General features: G+C 50.5%; 1 protein-coding gene across 8 annotated transcripts in view; it reads left to right on the top strand.

Moving 5' to 3' along the window:
* The window catches only part of TECPR2 (tectonin beta-propeller repeat containing 2), a 106,860-nt gene that overhangs the window by 25,535 nt on the left and 58,016 nt on the right, over positions 1 to 23,309 (top strand). For 7 of the 8 annotated variants that reach the window (XR_009264818.1, XR_009264819.1, XM_058740326.1 and 4 more), the window contains 6 exons: positions 4,066 to 4,194; positions 4,577 to 4,708; positions 7,699 to 7,856; positions 17,361 to 17,673; positions 19,237 to 19,369; positions 22,298 to 22,612. Coding sequence is in view for 6 of the 8 variants with exons in the window: in XM_058740326.1 (XP_058596309.1) it covers positions 4,066 to 4,194; positions 4,577 to 4,708; positions 7,699 to 7,856; positions 17,361 to 17,673; positions 19,237 to 19,369; positions 22,298 to 22,612 (1,180 nt within the window). In the remaining 2 variants the exon portion in view is untranslated. Of the gene's footprint in view, positions 1 to 2,027; positions 2,302 to 4,065; positions 4,195 to 4,576; positions 4,709 to 7,698; positions 7,857 to 17,360; positions 17,674 to 19,236; positions 19,370 to 22,297; positions 22,613 to 23,309 lie in introns of those variants that run through there. The other variant, XM_058740330.1, reaches the window with a different exon arrangement.

The raw sequence follows: 23,309 nt of genomic DNA on the forward strand, positions 1-23,309 counted from the left end.
CGAGAGTCACACACTCTACCAACTGAGCCAGCCAGGTGCCCCGAGAAGTTTGGTTTTTAATAATTACTCATATCTGGTCATTTGCCCTTTTTTCTGACATACTAATATCTTCTCAGCATCTGAGGTTTTAGCGTTTCACTACACAGTGTGTATATGTGGATTTCTTTCTGTTAAACTTTTTCAAGGCGTGTGCTCCTGAGGACACAGGTCTTTCATCAATATGGGTAACTTTTAGCCCTTATCTCTGAAGATGTTGCCTTCTGTTGTCCTCTTTTCTTCTGGCATCCCAATTGGATGGATCTTTAGATTCTATCCCTAGGACTCTGCTCTTTCATGTTTTTTATCTTTTCCTCTCTCTACGTGGCACAGATCTGTCATCTAGTTCAATAATTTTCTTTCAGCTCTGACTAATCTGCTATTTAATCACCCATTAAGATTTTAAATTCTTTTGACTCTCTTTCATTTCTATTTCCGATAGTAGGTTACTATTGTTTTAAATTCTGTATATATTTCTTTAAAATGTTAAGCATATTTCTTTTATGCTCTGGGTCTCTTCGATCAAAATGCTGTACTTGGGTGGAGGCAAAGGGTCGTACAATTCTGTTATTGTGTTAAAAAATTATTTTTTTAATGTTTATTTACTTTTGAGAGAGAGAGAGAGAGAGAGAGAGAGAGAGAGAGAGAGAGCGCGCAGGGGAGGGGCAGAGAGAGAGAGAGGGAGACCCAGAATCCGAAGCAGGCTCCAGGCTCCAGGCTCCAAGGTGTCAGCACAGAGCCCAACATGGGGCTCAGACTCACAAACCGTGAGACCATGACCTGAGCCGAAGTCAGATGCTTAACCGACTGAGCCACCCAGGAGTCCCTGTTACTGCGTTTTTTTAGTTGATTCTTCTTCATGGGGCCTTTTTCCCATGGTGGTTTCTAATTAGAAGCTCTGTGACTGGTCCTAATACGTGTGAATCTGAGGGACCTGGGTCGAGACTGTGTCCCACAGATGGGGTTTAGACTCCCTCTGCCAGGCCTCTTGGCATGCTGCTAACATAGATGCACTTCAGGTCAACTGCCTGGCATGGAGCTCTCTTTTGAGTGGAAACAGAAGATAAATTCAAACTCAGATGCTGAATAGGGCAGGCTGGTGGTGACAGATTCTTGGGGAACATTCTTCTCTTTTATTCGCTCTAGCCAATGTCTGAGAGAAGACAGAGTTCCTTGTCAGCTCCATTTGCCAGCAAATTGATTTTTCCCTAGTTTACACTTTGATGGTTAGGCCTTCAGGGAGTCTTCAGGGGCTTTTGCAGGGGATGGCAGTTCCAGCTCCCACCTCATCTGGCCTGAAGCCTTGTCCGCGTTGGCCCTGTTCAGCTCAGGAAACCAAGGCTCTTGGTGTTGGTCAGACAGTTCTGAGGCAGCCCGTAGCTTCAGGGCTGCCTTCTGTTCTGGTTTGACAGTATTCTTATCGGCTTTGGCCTCTGTTGATTTTTACTTCCTAGAGATCAGCTATGCATTTAAAAGGGTGTTTTGCGTATCTTACTCGGCATTTCTAGATGTTTGGAAAGGAACGTTTTTCAGAATAGCTACACTCATACTATAGGAAGTTGAAGCCTCGTATTTTGTTTCTATCTAAAGTATAGCTAAGTATTGATATTCTGATTCTTGCGATGTTTTGGTTCTTAAGAACTGTAACACTAATGATCATATTAAATAACGTTAAGTCACAATGTTAGTTTATTAAAAAGCATGTGTACATGCATCGCACATAGATACTCAGGCTTCCAGCCCATCTGAATGATGATTTTTATTTTGAAAGCATTCATTCAGAAAAATTACACCACCGCTTTGTGCTATGACACGGCAAGATCTCCAATAAGGGATCTTGATTCCTGATGTGGTGGCAGTTCTAATAATTACGAATTCGCAGGACAGTATTCTCTTCACCAGCCTGCTGCCACGTCAACACTGTCCACGTCTAAAGTATGTTCTGGCACTGTCTTTCCTCAGAGCAGCGCCAGTGGATTCTGCTCACGGCATCAGCACTCGTGTTTTCCACGCCGCAGATGATAAAGTCCCCTTATTTTCCTTCTTCTCCACAAGCCTGCCAAGCCTCCCTTAGCCTCCCATCTGCGGGGCCTGTGGATTCCCACTCAGCGCAGAGAGCAGCGAGGCAGGGCCTCCAGTCACACTTAGGCGTGAATCCCAACTCTTGACTCCTCCGGTGCTGTGTCCTTACACAAACCACTTAACCTTCGTCAAACGAAGAAAACCACAGCACCTGCCCTCACGGATGCGTGAGGAATCAAGGAGGTAATGCACACGAAGCGCTTACCGGGTCGCCTGGCTCAGAATGCTCAGTAAAGGAGAGCCGCTGTGCTGTTCTCCTTGTTGCTGTCATCATGGCAAACAGGTCTTAACAGAGTCTTCTTTCTCCATCAGGGTTTACTGCCTTCCTGCCGGTTCAGCTTGCCACTTCTCTCCACGAGGCACATATGACCTCCGGCCTGCAGCCCGAACTATGGCAAAAGGCCCCCGGCTGGTCTCGCCGCCTGGGCGCACTTCCTCCTCCTTCTGTGCTACACCCGATCAGGGTTATCAGAAACACTTCTGACCATACACTGGCAAAGTCAGGAATCTTCCTGGGCTCCCCTTTGCCTTCCTATAGCTTAAGATCCAAAGCCCTTCCCCTACATCACGATCTCATCAGATATATTTAGAGCCCCTGAGAATACCCTGAAAGCTGTAAAGTACCAGATGAAAGCGAGCGCAGTCATCACCACCCCCACTACTGGCTGTAGGCGGCTTTTCATGTGCCCGGCTCATTGCCACAGCTCAGCTTTAAGAGGGCGGGACTGCGACCTACTTCAGTTTATGTTACCATAGCAGCTGACTCCGTACCCTGAATGTGAAGGGTATACCTCCACATTTGATAGATTGAATACCATGTAAATTACTGCATCCAAATATAGGGATCAAAGTGTTTTATTGGAGCTCTTGCCGTATATCTTAGCGGGGTCAAATGGTTGCATGAGTTTTCTGAATGAATGGTTTCACTCAGTGGGCCTGGAAGCCTTGAGTATCTGTGTGCAGGGCTTGTACGTGTGCTTTTTTTGTTAATTTTTTGTTGTTATTTATTTGGGGGAGAGAGAGAGAGAGAGGGAGACACAGAATCCAAAGCAGGCTCCAGGCTCCGAGCTGTCAGCACAGAGCCCAATGCAGGGCTCGAACTCCCGAACTGTGAGATCATGCCTGAACTGAAGTCAGACGCTTAGCCGACTGAGCCACCCAGGCGCCCCTTGTACATGTGCTTTTAAGTATAGCAATGTATTAAGTTTGAGTTAGCGTTACTTAATTTGATTATTGATCTAAGAACAAATTTCAGATGCATCGCCTCCTGGATCCGTGCAGCAAGCCTGTGCTGCAGGCAGACCGTCAACTGCAGTGATTGAATGACTTGTCCATGTTAAGAGAAGAAAGCAGAGCTTGGATCTGGGGTAGATAAGCTCTTCTTACTCCAGATTCCTGTTCTGGGCAGGAAACAGCTCTCCAAGCCCCTGGTACTCTCTTGATCAGTACTTAAAATATTCACACTCAATTGATCAGCATTTCCTTCATTAGAAATGTAGTTTTTTAATTTGTCATTTCAAAGATTAAAAACCTAGAGGGGCACCGGGGTGGCTCGGTTATTTAAGTGTCCAACTCTGGCTCAGGTCATGGTCTCATGGTACGTGGAGTTCAAGTCTCACATCGGGCCCACAGCTGGCAGCAAAGAGCCTCCTTGGGATTCTCGTTCTCTCCTCTCTCTCTGCCCCTCCCCTGCTCTTGCTTTTTTTTTTTTTTTCTCTCTCTCTCAAAATAAATAAATAAACTTAAAAAGTAATAAAGATCTAGAAACAAAAAGGAGGGTTTAACAGATGTCATTGTTTTTCTGAGTTGTATACATTTTCAATCAGGACTTCGTATAGGCTGCAGCCTGATGAAGCTTCCGCCTCCTTCTGCCTCCATGGGTAATGTTTGCATTTTGGAAGCCAGCCTGGTTACAGGTCCATTTGTCTTTAACAATTGCTCTCTTAGGGGAAAACGGAACCCATCACAGTGGTGAAGCTGCTGGCCTGCTTCGACGACCTCGTGGCCGCGGGCACAGCCTCTGGGAGAGTTGCTGTTTTTCAGCTTGTGTCTTCCTTGCCAGGGAGAAATAAACAAGTAAGTACGAGTCGCTTTAGCATTTCTTAACTTCTTGGCCAGTTCCTCGTGGATTTTAAAATGAAAACTCATCTGCCCAGAAAACACACACTCAGAAAAGCTTAACCCTATGCTCTTTATAATCAGATACCATTTTTGTTCTTGATAGGATGCTTGGCAGAATGCACATTTGGGTAATTTAAATTTTGCTTAATATTCTCTGGCCATCCTCTATCAGTTTTAAAATAAATACCCAGATGGAACCTTGTGCAGGGTTTTGCGTGGAAAACAAGGTTGGGAAAACCAGCTTCTCCGTAGGTAGGAGGGACTGTATAATCCCTTGGCCACGAGCCCCATCTCACATCTTTTCTTTCTTGTGCGCATTTTTATCGTTCGTTCCTAGCTTCGGAGATTTGATGTCACCGGTATTCACAAAAATAGCATAACAGCTCTGGCTTGGAGCCCCAATGGAATGAAATTGTTCTCTGGAGATGACAAAGGGAAAATTGTCTATTCTTCTCTGGATCTAGACCAGGTAAAATTGTTTCCAGAAATATTTTTGGCCTTCTTATATTCGGAGAAATTATATCCATAATTACATTTTAGTCAAACAGTTTGCATCCTCAGTCATTGCCCCTTCATAATGTCAACGATTATTTTGTAACGTTTGCCTTCAAGGACGTCTCTCACTTTTCTAAGCTTCCCCTCCTGTGACTAAAGGGTCCGCCTTTGTCTCCACTGGAGCCTTCCTTCACAGTGTTCATCCTCCTGTGTCTAAGCATGTGGAAGGGTCCTGAGAAAAAGACGCCATGTCGTTCTGGTCTCCCAGAAGGGTGTGTAGGAGCCGCAGGAGGCATTGCGTAATCATGACTGTGGGCTGGACAGAGGTCAGTGCTTTCTGGGTGGAGAGCTCCGCCCCTGGCCAAGCCCCACCCAGGCCCCGCCCCTCACGTGGGAGGGCGTGGCAGAGGAGGAGGAGGGCCCAGCCCGCGTGTCTGCTGTTTTGTTTCATCCTGAGCCGTGTGTGTGTGTGTGTGTGTGTGTGTGTGTGTGTGTGTGTGTGTGCGCGCGCGCGCGCGCGCGCTCAGCTCCAGTCAGATGAAGAACCCCAGGCTCCGTGACCCAGTCACCAGCCCTGGGTCCCCCGCGGGTTCCACACTGAGTTTCTGCTCTAAAGCCCACGCCTCTCCCGCCGCGTGTGTGGCTCTGTACGCCCCTGTGCTTCACCTCGTCACGCGAGGGACACAGACCGGCCCCACGAGACTGGGCATTCCTCGCGCATTGTAGAAATTTAGCAATTACTGGCCAACTGGCTTTTAGTCCCTCTGATCCAAGACTGCCCTGTTACAAGTTTTCTCTAGCAGTAGTTCTTGAAGTTTTTGGTCTCAGGACCCTTCTACACGCTTAAAAGGAGGACCCCAGGGGCGCCTGGGTGGCTCAGTCAGTTGATCTACTGAGTGAGGCAGATCTTTTCAAATGTGTCAATTTTGATTATATAATATCAGAGAAGGCATCTTTGTTAATATCATGATCATCCTGGTCAGAAAAGTCTTTAGCTACTGGGAATTGGTCAAGTTCACAAGTGTGGATAAAGTTTTCAATTGTAATCCTCAGTTGAAAACTTGATATTTATTGTCAGTAACGCACACTATTACTCGTTGTCATTAAAGTGACAAGCTCCGTTTGGTCCATCTTGAAAATGTCTGCCAAATACCCAAGTTTGAGTAATTCTAGTATGTCCGGTAAAATGGTGTCCTGTGGGGGGGGAAAAAAACCACTGGTTGAGCTCACAGCTTTTAGAGTCGAACAAGTGCTTTTGCTTGAGAGAACCAGAGAACCTCAGGATGTGGCAGCCGGGCCACTGTGTCACACAAAATACAAAGCCGTGCGTACCCACGAGCAAGGATGTGATGCAGTTATAATTGTTCTGCCCCAGAGCCCGTCTTCAGTGAAACGCGCGTTTTTGTCATGAGTGCGTGGTGCTGGAGGGCACAGTGACAGAGAGTGGGCTCAGTGCCCCGTTCTGCCCACCGTGGCTTTTGTGTCAGAGCAAATGTCAGCTCAGTGAAAGAGACAGCTGCAACCTAGCGTTAAAATGAAGATAATGTTGACCTTGCAGACCCTTTGAAAGGGTCTTAGGGACCCTTGAGGACTGCAGACCATACTTTGAGAACCTGTTCTGCAGGAAAGCCTTAGGTTATTAAGGGTCCCTGTGTCGTCCCTCCCTTCTGTTGAGGCTTTCAGGCAGCACTGCTCGTGAGCCTGCATTTCAGGAAGTAGAGAGAAAGCCACATGCAGAAAACAGTATCCTTGTCACACTGAGAACTTTTTTTCCCAGCTTTATTGATAGGTTCTGGTAGTTTTTTTTTTTTTTTTTTTTTTTTTAAGATAAAGTACAAAGAGATTTACATAAATAGGTATGGGAGTGTGTGAAATTTTGCAAAATTAATACAATGAATTGAGTTCCATCATAAGTCAAAAACTGAAAAGCTACAGTTTACGTAACGACAAATGCGGAGGAACATCTGCTTTTTTTTGTAATGTTTATTTATTTCTGAGACAGAGAGAGACAGAGGGGGAGGGGCAGAGAGAGAGGGAGACACAGAATCTGAAGCAGGCTCCAGGTTCTATCAGCACAGAGCCCGACGCGGGGCTTGAACTCACAAACCATGAGATCATGACCTGAGCAGAAATCAGTCGCTCAATCGACTGAGCCACCCAGGCGCCCGGAAAATCTGCTTTAAAAGCACTCAGTGTCCGGAGAGAATGAGAATCTCTCTATCGTTATGGTGTCGGTGGTTATAGGACTGTATGTGTTTGCCAAAATCCATAGAATTGTGTATCTTGAACAGGTAAATTTTATTGTATGTAAATTTTACCAGTCAATCTGATTGCTGCTTTTCTCTCCCACCCCCAAAAGTTCTGTGATAGAGTATCAGTTTTTCTTACTCAATTGAAGAAACTGGTTCAGGAGAAAAGTAACATATAGAAACAGACTTTTGACACCAAGAATTAGAGTTTGTGTTAGCAGTAAAATGCGTTCTAGAATTTTACTTTGTCCTTCAATATATTTGCCACCATTTCAGTTTCTTTCTTCTGTTTTTTATGACCCTTTCAGTTGGCAAGGATATAATGTCCCCAAAATTGCTTTGAGCTCTTTGGGGGGATGAGTGTCCTGTGACCTTAGGTGATAGTTGTCACAAATAATCTTATGGAAAGTCCTGTTGTATTCTGTTAGTGTAAACAATAGTCCTAGTGCAATACGTTTCCGCTTTGGCCTTTATGGACCCTTCTTTGAATGCTCCCCTGAAAACATTTTAAAAGAAATTATACAAAATCTTTAAACATTTCTTGTCAAACTTGATGGAACCTGAGGTAGGTGTTGACATTGTTTTCTCATTAGTAAGAACTTTTCCAAATAATTTCATCATAGTGGGTTGACATCGAATCTGTTGGGAATGAACATACATTTTAAGGTGTAAATTGACTCCACATTGAGTTGGGTTTAACTGGCCCCTCCCACAGGGCGTCTGTAACTCCCATTTGGTGTTAGAAGAGCCATCTTCAATCGTGCAGCTGGATTATAGCCAGAAAGTTCTGCTCGTGTCTACACTACAAAGAAGCCTGCTTTTTTACACGGAAGAGAAGTCTGTCAAGCAGATTGGAACACAACCAAGGAAAAGGTGAGCATCACACATGCCCCAGCGTGGCGGTTACAGAGGGGCCTTAAGTTTTCCTAGGTCACCTTGCCTAGGTTACCCTAGGCAAGCCCACAGTGGCTCTAAGCCTGGGGTCCCCCGACAGGTCCCTAACCTGCTTGGCCGCCTGTGCCAGCATCAGATGGGGAAAGCTCATCCCTCTCATCTGCTGCAGGGACCTGCAGGCATGGCCACTCTGCCTCGAGTGCCAGAATCCGGAAAGTCTCCGAGGTGGTCTGCTCTGGGTCCGCCACAGGAGGGGTGACGGTCCCCTCTGCGCTGTGCAGGCTGTGCCGGGTCGGGGGTAACTGGTAGACGAGGCGGATGTGAGCCCGCCGTCACGGATGCTTGAGAAACTCAGCGGGAAAGTTGTTAACAGCGGTGTCACCTACTGTGGAGCTGTGAGGGGTGCTGTCAAGCTCCTCCTGGGCCTGGGGGTGACAGCAGACTTCCTAGGGGAGTGAGCGAGGGAGGAGTGGAACTGGCCAAGAGGAGTGGGGAGGCTCTGGAGGGGAGACTGCCAGGCTGAGAGCCCGTCCCCCCGTTTACCTGCCACCTGGAAGGACAGGGGGAGAAGGGCTAGGCCAAATCCAGCCGCCTACCAGCCGTGCGGGAAGAGGCAGCCGAGCGCATGGGTGACCTCCCTGCCGGAAACACACTTGTAGAGCTCGGGGCCCGGTTTGTGTGGCGGTGGGGTCAGTGAGGAGGGGCTGGATAGAGTGGTGGGGCCACCCCCTCATTCTGAGCAGAGAGGGACGGAGAGCCGAGTGGGGTCAGCAGGAGGGGGCGGGGGCCGGCAGCTTATAAATCGGGCGGCAGGATTTGGAGACGGTCCTGGTAAAGGGGCACTGTTGCCAACTGAGAATCAGAGGGGCAGGGTGGCAGGTGGGCTGGGGAGTGTGGAGAGCAGGCTGACGAGGAGACGTGGTGGCATTGGCCGTGCCCTCGAGGGAGGGCCCACGGAGGCTGGTGGTGACAGCTGTGCTGGTGACGATGGCCCGGAGAAGGGGAGGTCGGACGGGAGGAGCATGATAGCCCTTAGCTCATAAAAGATCTGGTCATGCCTTCCTTTGGCTTCTGTTTTCTGTGCTGAATACCCGCTCGATTCTGTCAACAGTTTGCCCTTTCTGTAACCGTAATGTCCCTGTTAACAGCCCCTGGAAGCGTAAGCACAGTAGAATTTGGAGCTTGGGCCCCGTGGTTGTGCACGTCTTCATCTTGCCTTTCCCTCTGCCAGCGTCCCCCTCTTCTGCTTCGCGTCCTGTCCTGGTTCGTCATCAGGGTCCTACTTTATCGTGTCTTTTTGGAAGGATAGTGGAGTATAAAGAGAGATAAAGACCAGTTACTTTTCACATGGATAAGCCAATAGCATTTCTCCTAAAACCTGGTCTTCTAGCCTCTTGTGTGGAAACACAAGCCACTCTCCATGAGCCCCTCCTGGTGCCTGTGAGTAGTCAGGTCTTCTGGCCTGGGCCAGGCCCTGTCCCAGGCTGCAGACACCAACAAATGTGTTCCTTTTCTCTCGGGGAAGTATATTTCCCTGAGCCTTAGAGAAGTGGGGATAACACAGAATAAATGGAAAAGCTGTTTACAGGCTTATTTTTCTGTTGTGTGCTATTTTATTATTTTCTTAAGCTTTTTTTTTTTCAACGTTTTTGTTTTTTTTTTTTTTTTTTTTTTTTTTTTGGGACAGAGAGAGACAGAGCATGAACGGAGGAGGGGCAGAGAGAGAGGGAGACACAGAATCGGAAACAGGCTCCAGGCTCCGAGCCATCAGCCCAGAGCCTGACGCGGGGCTCGAACTCACGGACCGCGAGATCGTGACCTGGCTGAAGTCGGACGCTTAACCGACTGCGCCACCCAGGCGCCCCTTAAGCTTTTTTTTTTAAGTTAGTGTTCTTTTTAATTTTTTAATGTCTTATTAATTTTTAAGAGAGAGAGAGAGAGAGAGAGAATGAGCAGGGGGGCAGAGAGAGAGGGAGACACAGAACCCGAAGCAGGCTCCAGGCTCTGAGCTGTCAGCACAGATCCTGATGCGGGGCTCGAACCCACAAACCGTGAGATCGTGACCTGAGCTGAAGTCTGACGCTCAACCCACTGAGCCACCCAGGCGCCCCTGTTGGGTGCTATTTTAGATTGTAGTTCAGAAAGGGCATCTGCTGTGTCTACCCTCCGGAAGCAGGGTTTCAGTCAGCAGGTGTTGGGTGCGTTCCTGCCCGGCAGCAGCGTGCGGTGGACGGCAGTGAACCAGGGGACAGACATGTCGCCACGCCCCGGCAGGACGAATGTGGGCGAGGGGACGCGTGTCCACTCCAGCAGGACGGATGTGTAGGCTACAGTGCACGCTGTGGACACTGTGGATCAGTCAGGGTGAAGCATCACAGGTGGGGGTGGCCCGCTCTTTAGAACAGTCGGGAAGGGCTTCTGTGGAGAAGCGCCATTGGAGCCGAAGCCTCAAGCGTGGGAAGGGCCGGTGGAAGAGCATTCTGGTCTCAGGGAGCGGAACATGCCGAGGCCTCGGATCGGGCCACGGAGCATGTGGAGCCGGAGGGGCCCGGGGTGACTGTGGAGAGGTGCAGGTGTAAAATGAGATTGCAAAGGAGGCCCTGAGCCAGCTTGGGGGCGGGGGCCGGAGGGACCACATGCTGTCGCCCGAGTTATTCGAGGCATAACAGAAAGCCATTGAAGTGCTTTAGGCAGGACTTTAGCAACCTGAGCAACCTCTCAGAGCTCACCCTGCTTCTGTGTGGAGACTTCATCGGAGATGGGCAGGAGGGGGACGGTGAGGAGCAGGCGTGGAGGCTGGCCCCTGGTGGTGGCCGTCAGCAGGGAGCCATAATTCGGAGATAGGAAGCACGGGGCTGGACGGTGGTTTGGGTAGAGGGGCAAGGGGGAGAAAGGACTAGATTTCGGTGCTTCTGGCTACGGCAGCGAGGCAGCGGCAGTGGGCGCACCGCTGGGAGCCTGGGCTTGCGGTCTAGACTTCCGTTCTGTTGAGTGGAGGTGCTTGTTAGGTCGCCAAGTGGGAGTCACAGTGAGGAGGGACATATACAGGTCTCAGCCAGAGACAAAAATTCAGTCATTACCTACAGGTGACACCGAGACCCCTGACATCGGGTGTTTACGTAGGGACGTTGTGTGTTCACGTGACATTAAAAAATCCTTACCAAGTCTCTGCTGTGGCCAGCACCTTTCTCGGTCTGAGGAGACAGCTGTGAACAGGGAAAGGCTCTACTCTCGGGGCTCCCGTTCCTGGGGTGGGAGGCTGACATTAAATGTGTTCTAGAATGTTCGTAGTAATAAATCGGACTAGATTTGGACTAGAACATATGGGCCAGAGAGGAGGGAGCGGGGGACACGGCCGTGTGCTGTGGATACGCAGCAGGGGTGGTGGGGACCGGGGCAGACTCCTGAAGGAAGGGCAGGAGGACTCACGAGAGGACCTCGGCGAGAAGCAGGAGCAGTGCACGCGCCAGGCACCCGAGGGTTTGGGGAGCAGCAAGGCCAGGTGTGTGTGGAGCAGAGGAGGGGCCCGGGCGGGACACCATGCGGCAGGCTTTGCGGCCTCGCCGCGGGCCGCTTTCTTCCGGCACGCTGGCCCTTGTGAACGGCTCCGACCAGGACAAGTCACCCGCGCTGTCCTGGGAGGGGCAAGAGTGGCGGCTCAGGGGGGCAGTCCGGGGCTCAGGCCAGGGCAGGGCGCTGGGAATGCTCGCAGGGCAGAGCTGACCGGGTGGGGAGTGAGAGAAAGAGATCAGCCAGAGGCTGCGGCCTGAGCCGTGAGTCGGGTGGGGGGTGGGGGGCGGGGCCTGGGGGAGAGGCCAGAACAGTGTTGTGGACGAGGTGGCACAGTCTTCCTCCCTGTGGAGAGCCGGAGGGGCAGGTGGAGGGCAGGCGCACGCTTGGGAGCCCGTAGCATGAGGGCAGCAGTTAGAGCTTGCCCCCCCCCCCCCCCCCCCCCCGGCGTGATGGTAACTGGAGGAGGGCAGTCAGGGGAGGGGAAGTTGGGGGCTACGCGGGGGGAGTGTCACGGGGCTGTCAGAGCTGCTGACGGCCCGAGAGATGGCCTCAGACAGACCTTCGGATTTGGCAGCCTGGTGGCTGCACGCGGCCTTGCTTATGAGAGAGGCCGGGGCCTGGAGGGGCTGAGGGCCTGGAGGGGCCAGGATAGCCGTGTGCGGAGACAGCTGGTTTTTGTCAGAGGGAACACACACGGCGTAAGGGGCGCCTGGTGGGGAGCGGGTCTGGTGGGAGGTCTGTAGAGACGGACCGTGAGGCCGGCGCCGGGTGGCTGGCACGGGCCGGCACGGAGGTTGAGATGTTGGCACCTGTCGTGGCCTCCCTGGAGCCCGCTGGCGGGCCACCCCAGAGGGCGCGGGGCTCGGACGGGGCCGGGTGTTCTCGGCAGGGAGCAGGGCGTGGGCACAGGTACGCTTGCAGGCAGGGAACCTCAGCGGGGGTGGGTTGTGCTCTTCGGATGGAGGTGGCAACACCCCTCAGACCGGACCAGGTAAGACACATGTTACGCCCAGAAGATCTCAGAGGCCCCAGCCGTCCCCAAGCGTGTTGTGTCTCTGCTGTCCTCAGGGTTTATCTCCAGGTCTGTGTTGCACTGTTTCACACGGGGACCGTCCGGTCGTCGGGGCCCCTGCACGTTGCAGTCCCGTGGAGTGCGTGCCCCTGCAGAGCCAGCATCAAGTTCTGGAGCAGGGTCCCCACCCTCGTGCCCGTGTGACGGTCTGTGGGCAGTTGGCCACGGAGCCTTGTGTCACCCATCTTAGATTTTCTTTGTCCTGTGTCAGGCCCTCTGTCCACGCTCAGCATTTCAGGTCTCTGGCACCATAAATTATACATCACGTTAGAGAACACTCCTTTCAGGGGCGCCTGGGGGGCTCTGTTGGGTGTCCGACTCTTGATTTCGGCTCAGGTCATGATCTCACGGTTCGTGGTTTTAGCCCCGCATCGGGATCTGTGCCGACAGGGTGGAGACCGCGGGGGGATTCTCTGTCTTTCTCCTTGCCCCTCCCCCGCTCATGCATACTCTCTCTCAAAATAAATAAACTTGGGGCGCCTGGGTGGCGCAGTCGGTTAAGCGTCCGACTTCAGCCAGGTCACGATCTCACGGTCCGTGAGTTCGAGCCCCGCGTCAGGCTCTGGGCTGATGGCTCGGAGCCTGGAGCCTGTTTCCGATTCTGTGTCTCCCTCTCTCTCTGCCCCTCCCCCGTTCATGCTGTGTCTCTCTCTGTCCAAAAATAAATAAAAAACGTTGAAAAAAAAAAAATAAAAAATAAATAAATAAATAAAAATAAATAAATAAATAAATAAACTTAAAAAAACATAAAAAACACCCTTTTCATATTAATGTGGCTCATAAAGGGAATTAAAGTGGTTTTTAAAGTCATCAGTGATTTTTCTGGAAATGACCTCCACCAGAATTAAGTAGGTAGGTTAACTCAGTTATGATTTTAGAACCCCGCGATGCTTAGACTTTAAAGGTTGGAGTCTGAGGGACCCATCCAGAGTGACATCAGGTGCTGCAGAATCGGACCGCGAGTGGGTGGATGGAGGCCAAGCCAGCGGTTTAGGACAACTCGCCCCTCACTCTAGCTAGTTATCTCCAACTTCACTGCCTTCCCTCGGCTCACTCACCACACGTAGCAGTTCCTCAGAGCCGGCCAGCCACCCACCAGGACCCCGTCGGCACGTTCCTTCCCCCAGAGGGCCCGCCCACCCCTCAGCCGGGTGGTAGTCCTGGGTTTGGCCCTCTCGTGCCCCGGGCAGGACACGTCCCATCTGGACTGTGGGGCAGCCCTTTGAGCCTCACTCGGATACAGCGCCAGCCAGGTGGCCGCACGGCAGTTCCTGCACACGTGCCGTCTGCCACGGCGTGTTCGCAGACGCGGGCAGGGTCTCGCCTCCTTCGCCTTTCATGTGGCCCCCAGCACTGGGTCTTACATAACGCAGGAACTCCCCACGCGTTTGTTAAAATGAGTGCAGGAGTGACCTAAGGTGAGCAAATCAAAATGGGAGTGACAAGAGATTTTTCAGAGGACCTATAAATAGAAGGAAAACAGTTAACAGTTGGATCACCAAGTAGAAATTGATTTGACAGGAAGGGCAAGAGGAAGAGATTACGGGATGTTCCGTAGAACTCGTTTGGGTCTATTTAGTGAATCATTCCAGAACAGATCCACCAAAGGCAGTAATCGAGCACGATGCCGATTTTAGCGCTATCCATGAATGATCTACAGCGTAGAACACTCTTGGCTAATCTAACAATCTTCGTTTCAAAGTGAACTTGATATTCGATGTCCTCCTTGGACCTTGTCCAGAAGGATTGAGTTACCGGAGCCAGAGGGACCTAGGGGGATACTGAAGTGCAGAGAAATGTCCAGATAAGTTTATCTGTGTGGCTGTGTGGGATGCGCTCTGGGGACAGCCCCTCAGGAGGGCCACACGGTGGCACCCCACAGGGCTCTGCTGTGTGCTGGGAGGGTGAGGAGAGCGTAGGGAGCACATAGGTAGGGAGCACGCAGTGGGGACATGGATGGACCCACAGGTAGCTCCTGGCTGTGGGTCCCTGTAGCCCTGTGGGTGGCTGGTGAGCATTTGTGAGACATAGTGTCACCAGCAGTGCTTTTGTGCCTTCAGAGATTGTGTCACTTAATCCTCACTTAACCTTTGAGATGGGGGGAATGACCCCTGGCCTACAGATTAGGAAACTGAGAGCCAGGAAGGTTGCAACCACATGGCAATTCTATGTCAGGGCTAGAAATTGAGCCCAGCTGTCAATCTAGAGCCAGTGCTCTTTCTACTGTTGAAAATCAGAGACGTACAAGGGCGCCTGGGTGGCTTAGTAGGTTAAACATCCAACTCTTGATTTCTTTCGGCTTAGGTCAGGTCTCACGGTTTATGAGTTCGAGCCCCGGGTCAGGCTCCTTGCTGACAGCACAGAGCCTGCTTCGGATTCTCTCTCCCTCCTGCATGTGCACACCCTCTTTCTCTCAAAATAAATAAATGTTAAAAAATTAGAAGCGTTTTGGAGAGAGGATCAGCAGGACTCAGGGCTGGACTGAAACTTTTTTTTTCTTTGTAATGGTTATTCATTTTTCAGAGAAAGAGCGCACGAGCACACAGGTGGAGGAAGAGCAGAGAGAGAGGGGGACACAGAATCCGAAGCAGGCACCAGGCTCTGAGCTGTCAGCACAGAGCCTGACGCGGGGCTCGAACCCACAAGTTGTCAGATCATGACCTGAGCCGAAGTTGGACGCTTAACCGACTGAGCCACCCAGGCGCCCCTGAAACTTTTTTCTAAATTTTTTATTTCTTTTAGAGAGAGAGAGAGAGAATGAGTGGGGGAGAGGGGCAGAGGGAGGGAGACAGAATCCCAAGCACACTCCATGGTCAGCGCAGAGCCTGACACAGAGCTCAGCCTCACAACCCTGGGATCATGACCTGAGCCAAAATCAGGAGTTGGACGCTCAACTGACTGAGCCACGCAGCGCCCCTGGACTGAAACTCTTAAACTTTCAGGTCTGGCAGGAGCCTGAGATCAGGCAAAGTCGAGGGACAGTGAGAACTCAGAGGGGTGCCTGGGTGGCCCAGTTAGCGAAGCGTGTAACTCTTGATCCCAGGGTTGTGAGTTTGAGCCCCACGTTCAGTATAGAGATTACTTAAAAAATAGGATCTTTAAAAAAAAAAGAACTTCAGGATTACTGGTGGAAACATAGGTTGGTATAATCACGTTGAAAAAAGTTTGAAATTGTCTTCCAAACCTGAATTTGTTCTTATCCAGAAACCCAGCAGTTACCCAACAGAGCAGTGGTTCCATCTCTGAAAGGTCCTTGACAGACTCTTACACCTGTGCACTAGGAGGTCTGTGCGAAAATGCTCAGGGCACTACTGTTTAAAATAAAAATGTAGAAATAATGCAAATGCTCATCAGCAAGAAAGTGAATAAATAACTTGCGGACTACTGTGTAGCAGTCAGAATGAATGAGGTATAGCTTTTTTATCAGTAAAGATAAACCTTAAAAATATAATGTTAAGGGGCTCCTGGGTGGCTCAGTCGGTTGAGCATCCACCTCGTGATTTCGGCTCAGATCATGATCCCAGGTTGTGTGATCGAGCCCCACATGGGGCTCTGTGCTGGCAGCACAGAACCTGCTTGGGATTGTCTCTCTCCTTCTCTCTGCCCCTCTTCTACTCATGTGTGCCCTCTCTCTCTCTGTGTTTCAAAATAAATAAATAAACTTAAAGCAGGTTGCAAAAGTATACAGATGGCATCATACTTTTTTTATACAAATAAAATTGTAAATTTCATAGTGTTTAGGAATACATAGGTATGTGGTTAAACTGTCAGTAAAAGTAAGGGAATAATAAACACAAAATTCAGTCTAGTGGTCATACCTGGGGAACAGAGGGGCAGGAACTTTTTTAGGAACATGAGAGAACATCAACAGTGTCGCTGATGATTTATTTCTGAAGTTGAGGGATGAATTCCCAGGTGTGCACTTCATTTATTAGACTTCATAACTTTTATGTACCTATAAATACGTATATGTAATATAGTATATATATATAATTTATATATATGATATATACGATAAAACATATATAAAGCATACATTCTTTTGTGTTAGGTATTTCATAATTAAAAAAAATTTTTTAATGTTTATTTAATTTTGAGAGAGAGACCGAGATAGAGCATGAGTGGGGAAGGGACAGGGGGAGAAGGAGACACAGGATCCAAAACAGTCTCCAGGCTCCGGGCTGTCAGCACAGGGCCTGATGAGGGCTTGAACCCATGAGCTGTGAGATCATGACCTGAGCCAAAGTTGGATGCTTCACCAACTGAGCCACCCAGGTGCCCCCATAATTTTAAAAATAGAGAAAAAATACCACGCCTGGGGACCAGAAGAGAAGCAGGTTCCTATGATGGGTTTAGACTCAGTTGTAGGCGTGATGCTCATTCATTGGGATGTGGGAGTGAGTACAGCAATCAGACGTTAAAAGGAACAGAATTTCCGAACAGGGGGAGGATAGTCAGACCTGGATTTGTCCGCATCTGCTTCAGTTTCCTTTTCTCGGACACAGGAGCTGTACTGTTCGCCACACGGGGCTGTGGTGAGGATTGAGCCAGAGGGTGGAGACAGAGCCTGGGGCCTGGCACCATAATAGTCACCATGAATCGGGATACTGGCTTAACAGTACTGGGTACACAGTTCTGAGGGGGTTGCAGGAAGTATGATACAGAGACCTTGTCCTCTGTGGGCAGAGATGACAATATGGTTCCATTAACAACAACAAAACAAAAACAACAACAACAAAAAAAAAACATAGAAGAGGTTCTGAAAAGACATTAATCTTGTTTGGGCTTAGCCAAAAAATTCTTAACTACAGTTGATATCAAGGGTTGACAACCATGGCTTTAAATCAGTTCATATTTGGTTTTTTTCTGTTTTTTTTTTTTTTTCCTTGTAATTTCAGCACTGGGAAATTTGGAGCTTGTTTTATACCAGGGCTCTGTAAGCAAAGTGATCTGACTTTGTATGCGTCACGGCCTGGGCTCCGGCTCTGGAAGGCGGACATCCATGGGACTGTTCAAGCCACGTTTATCTTAAAAGATGTCTTTGCCGGAGGAGTCAAGCCTTTCGAACTGTACCCGCGTCTGGAATCCTCCAACAGGGGAAGTTGCAGCTTACCTGAGAAGCACCTGGGGCTCGTTTCATGTTTCTTCCAAGAAGGCTGGGTGTTGAGTTGGAATGAATATAGCATTTACCTTCTAGACACCGTCAACCAGGTAAGTGACGTGATCGCACCACAGCTTTGGTGTCTGTAGGATGTTCATCCATAGACTGTCTCTCAGGATGATAGAAGGAACAATATTGATCCTAATTCTTTACTTTTTTCCATTGAGTCAGTTAAGGAAATCAAGTGATGGTCTGATTATTTTGTAGATTTGAAGAAATGTTTGGTTTTGGTAGAACCTTCTAGCTGTTCTGCCTCTAAGCAGGAGTCTCGTCTGCCCTACCTGGAACTTCCTCACCTGGAACTTGAGGGCAGAGTTAGTTGGGTTGGGGCCACCAAGCTGCCTTTTTGCCCTGAGTTGGTTTCTCTTCCTAAGGAGCACTTTGAAAGGCATTTTTGTATTCTTCACGTACAGACAACTTCAGTCTTCTTTCTCTGGGTACTCTAGGAACTTGATACACACTTGGTAGTTAGTGGGGTCGAAACATTTGGTGATTACACATCAGTTCCTTTCTTCTGAGCCCTCACCCCCAGTGCTTTTCCCAACAGGTACAATTAACTTCATTTTAGACGTAGAGAAACGGAGACAAAGGGTCTGTCCGTGTGCGCGTTATGGCTGCCGTCAGAGTCTTTCAAACTAAGGGCATGTTTTTAGCTATTCCTCAGGGTTATTAAAAATTAACAAAGAATTTAGACGCTATTCTGTCTACACTGAATGGCCTCTTGTTTGTATTGTTGGCCGAAAAGAGAATTTTTAAAACTTGTTGCAGGCTCTGGACATCCCAGGTGGCATCGGGGCCTCTCCCTGCCCCCCGTTCATCCAGAGCTGTGAAGTGCAGTGCACATGAGTCTCTCCCACAGGAGCACACACAGTAGGGGCCTAGCCCAGGCAGCTCATCACTGCAGCCCAGGAGCGACGTGCCCGTGGACGTTTGTCCAGAGTGCTGTGAGCTGTGATGAGTCCTGGGCAGGGCAGGGCCACTGAGGCTGAGCTCGCCGGGGTCCGTTACCCAAGGAGGTGGTGTCTGAATCGAGTTGGAACTCTTCCAGGGAACAAGAGTCAGGAAAGGAGTCTGAGCAGAGGCCATGGCGTCATGGAGGAACAAGGCTGGGGTTTGGACTGGCCCGTTCCACTCGGGGCACCGGTACCACAGCCCAGGGCAGTTGTGGGAGGCTGACGGGCAGGTCCAGCCAAGGAGGCTGAGCTCCACATCCAAGGGGGTCGGGCGCAGGTGGGACGCGGTTCTGAGTGGCTGAGAGGTGGGGCAGACAACCCGCTCGGTCTCGTGAGTTTACCGGCAAGGTGACTGACTCCAGGTCACGTGCCTGTCAGATATTACCTGCTTTTGCTCTGAATTACTCTTTTTTAATTTAATCTCTACACCCAATGTGGGGTTTGAACTTACCACCCTGAGACCCAGAGTCCTGAGCTCCCCTGACAGAGCCAGCCAGGGGCCCTGCTTTGAATTACTCTTCAGAAGTTTCAGAAAGTGGCCATAACAAAGCACAGTTGTCATTTGACTTCGTAGGACTCCTGCACATGTTTGTGTGTTTTCAGCTATTACTGTTGCCTGGTTGTGTGATTTTCTTTTCTTTTCTTTCCTTTTTTGGACAGGCTACAATTGCTGGTTTGGAAGGATCTGGTGATATCGTGTCTGTTTCCTGCACAGAAAATGAAATATTTTTCTTAAAGGGAGATAGGAACATTATAAGAATTTCAAGCAGACCTGAAGGACTGGCATCAATAGGTTTGTATTTGTCATAAAATGTACTGTGTGTACGTAATTGTAGTTTACAATTTACAAACCCTCCCATCACTTCGCTTTTTCTAAACAGGTATTTGGAGGGTATCCTGTGCTTCTTAAAATACGGTTTACGAGACTTTTCTTGAAGCTTACCTATTTCACAGCCTCCCGTTTGGTAGAGTGGCTCCGTGGGTCTGGAGGGTGGGAGGCTGGGCGAGGAGGGAGAGCACAGCACCCACATGACTGCTCTCTGGTGTTCGGACGGCGTGTGGGATTAGTACTTCAGAAGATAGAGGTTTGCCAAGATTTTAGAACATTTAAATCTGTTATCTGGGACATATCCTTTGCCCTTAACACAGTTCTTCTTATCGCATTGATTATTCTCTCTGCTTTTGACCTTTTTCTGTAATTCATACAAGCCCAGGTTCTAACGAGTGAATTGTCACACACGTTCTCACGCACACTTCGGTGGTTTGGGGCTCATCAGCAAGCTTGTTCCTGACGGTGACGACAGTGGTGTGGGCCCCACCCCCCCTCCCTCCACTCCGCTCTCCTCTCTGTCCTTGTCCTGTCTCTGTCACTCGCCTTGTTCTCCCTGTGTTCCAGAGACCACTAAGCACACGGCATTCCTGGCCTTGTAAGGTCCTGAGAACAACCTTAAATGGAAGGTACTGGTTTCATAGACGAGGAGACTGGGACTTAGGAAGATGCAGCTCCCCCTCCCCAGCCAGGCCCCCTTCCTCCCCGGGGTTGGAGCGGCCTCATCCCCTCCTTGCTCACCGCGCTCCTGTGGCCGCCGTTGATGAGGTGGCCTGCAGGGCACCCCGTCCTCCAGCTGCCAGCCCTCTCCGAGCCCTTGCCCTCTCCCACTCACCCGGGCACTTAGCAGGCCCGAACGCTAGGTGTGTGGTGCTCTAGGACGTGGCCCGCTTCTGGCAGGATGGTGCTCCCTGCACTCTCCCCACTCCTTATTGAAGACCCAGGTCAGGGATTCCTGCATTTTTGAAACTTTCCCCGAGTGCTTCAGTTAAGTCAGCCCTCTCTTCACTTGAGTGCCCAGGGAGCTCCCTCCTGCCCTTCTGACCATGGAGCCATTCACTTACTGTGTACCTTACCCCACAAAATAGTAAACGTTTTGGTTGCAAGGATCTTGTGACTCCGCCTTGTGGGCCTACACAGCACATGGCACGTAGAAAGAAGACCCTGAGTATTTGTTAATTCGTGGTGTCCCCATTTCACAGATTAGAAAACCAAGGACGAGGGGGGTAAGTGACAAGCCCCAAGCCAGTTGGCATGTCTTCTGATTTCTGCTTCTGCCAGCATTCCTCCTCTTCCTCCTGCCTTGCCGCGCTGGTCAGAAATGGGGCCCCTTTGCTGTAGCCACGGCCTTGCGGTGTCCTGGCCTCAGGGGCATCTTTGCTGTTACTTCTCTCGCCAGCATGAGCTCGCGTCTGAGTCCCTGCAAGCGAGGGAGTGGAGGTCCTGGACCGAGGGGTGGGCGGGGCGCAAACCCCAGGCCTTCCAGAGCGGAGCAAGGCGGGCAAGAGGAGCCCCGGGGGGCAGGCCGCTGGGCTCCATGCTGGCAGGCCTGCCTGAAGCCTTACTCTAGCCTCCTCTCTTTTCGTGATGTGTAGAGTACAAACCGTAGCGAGTAGGAAATTGGACCAAACGGTGTCTCATTAGCCACATACTTACCTCTCGAAAAGATGAGCGTCATAAGGGCTGTCTTGGCCCCGAATTAACCATCTCTTAAGAGATGGCCAGGTGGGGCTGGGGCGGCAAGTGAATTACCTCTTAAGTCAGAGGGTGAGTCGGGATAAATACTCCAAATTCTAGTCGCGGAAAGTGCGTAAGTTCTGACTTGAGTTTCTGAGCTGGCGTTGTCAGTGTCGTCAGGGGCAGTGTGACCCCTGGGGACAAGTAAGCTCTAGACCACTGCCTTCTGGCAGGACTCTCTCACAGCGATGAACATGGTCTGTATCTGCTCTGACCGGTAGGTGGCCGCTGCCCACACGTGAGTGCCACAGAATTTTAAATTTTATTTGGCTTTGACGGGAAATAGCTGCATGTGGCAGTGGCCACTGTATTGACAGGGGAGCTCTGGACCCAGACCCGCCACCAACCTGCGTGCTCTTTGACAAGTCGCTTCCCTGCCCGGGCCTCACGCAGAGCAGAACCCTCCCTGTCGGCCCCCAGTGTGCGCGCCACGGCCGACAGTCTGCCCCCGACGACCCTCACAAGAGGACGGGGATTCCCGTCTGTCTGGTTGATGGCCCCAGAACGGTGTGGGGCACATCGTGGGTACTCGGTCACAGACAGGTGGCTGAACGGGTAAAGTGGTCCCTAGTCCTGTGGCTGGAACCCTTCTGGCCACAGTGACTCTGGTGTCGTGTTGAGAAGGATGCTGCTCTCTGCTTGCTCTGGACGCTGCCTTGTTAACATACTTCTCCATCCTGACTTGGTGCTAGCAGGAAATCACCTTCACTCCTTGAATTTCAAGAAATAGGATTAGAGGAGGGCACCTGGGTGGCTCAGTTGGTTAAGAAATAGGATTAGAGGTACACGTGTGTTTTTCAAGTGCCTCTCGAGTAGTAGTATATTAGGGCGTGGTCTAAGTATGGGATATCACTAAGCCCATTTCTCTTCTTTATAAATTCTTTGTGAATTGATGTGAGAAATGCTGTGTACTTAGTGGCATTCCTGGACTCTTGAGTTATTTGCAAAAGGCAGCTGTGGGGAATCCTTTTCCTGATTTGGGTACGTGCGCTTCCTGGAGCCCAGAACCGTTTGTTGGAATCTTCTGTGCGATTCTTTTAGTTTCGTTAGTTTCCCTGACTCCGGCAGGCTGGTGTTCAGCAGGGTTAGCAGACCTGAATGAGAGCACGTCGACTATCTTGTAACCAGTAGTAAAACCCATCCCTCCCTTCCCAGCGCGAGACAGCCTGGAGACGTCCGGGTGCACAGAGCAGGTGTCCGGGCAGCGCGCGGAGAAGCCGTCGGGGGCCACAGTTTCTGAGACGAGGCTCAGGGGCTCTTCCGTGGCCAGCTCCGTGGCCAGCGAGCCACGGAGCAGGAGCAGTTCTCTCAACTCCACCGACAGTGGCTCCGGGCTCCAGGCAGCGCCAGAGCCGGGGAGGGGTGGCCAGCCCGCCTCACAGAGATTCAGCGTGATCAGCTCAGAAGAGTTTGAGCAGGAGCTCGTGGTGAAGCCGCTGAAAGTGAGAAAGAAGAGGAAGAAGAAGTCAGGTACGGCCTGTGGCACCGCACGCGCTGACTCCTGCTCACGTAGGGGGTGCCGCCCTCACGGAGCGAGCGCCTGCCCACTCGGGTGAGGGGAGGCAGGGAGGGTCTGCGGCCATCACATGTCCCCCTCTGTGGAGGGGCTTTGCCGCGAAGTATTTCGTAAGTTGCAAAAGAGCGCCACGCACACGTAAAGCGCTTCTGCGAGGTTTAAATCCTGTAACGTGCACCTGCGTACTTACCGCCCTGCTTGCTGGCCCTGGGGTTCCACTTCTCAATATTCAGGTAAAAATTTGGATCTATCTACATATACCATGTGTTAGACCAGAGTCTGTGAACCCGGGTGGAAGGAAAGTCATGGAGGCAGAGGGATCACTGCGTTTGGGGTTGGCTGTGTTACAGACGTGCGATCTAACAGAGAACTCGTTTAACTCTGCTCCTTGGTTCCTGCTAGGCCTCCCTAGCTACAGATACTGCAGTACCGAAGGACAGGTATCGGACTGCTGAGCGTTTTAATCATTTTAAACAGTTGATCTGTAGTCCATCTTTTCCTTTGTTTTTTCCCCTTAACATTTCTTGAGCGAGGCCTCAGAGCCCATCAGCCTGTCTGACGGTTGCGTCCATTTAAAACACCTCTGCGTTAGGATAATTCATACTTCACTTAGGTTTCCGTCGTTTAAGATGCATTTTTTCTTGAGCCAAA

Source organism: Neofelis nebulosa, chromosome 7, assembly GCF_028018385.1.
Source record: "Neofelis nebulosa isolate mNeoNeb1 chromosome 7, mNeoNeb1.pri, whole genome shotgun sequence".
Taxonomy (NCBI): domain Eukaryota; kingdom Metazoa; phylum Chordata; class Mammalia; order Carnivora; family Felidae; genus Neofelis; species Neofelis nebulosa.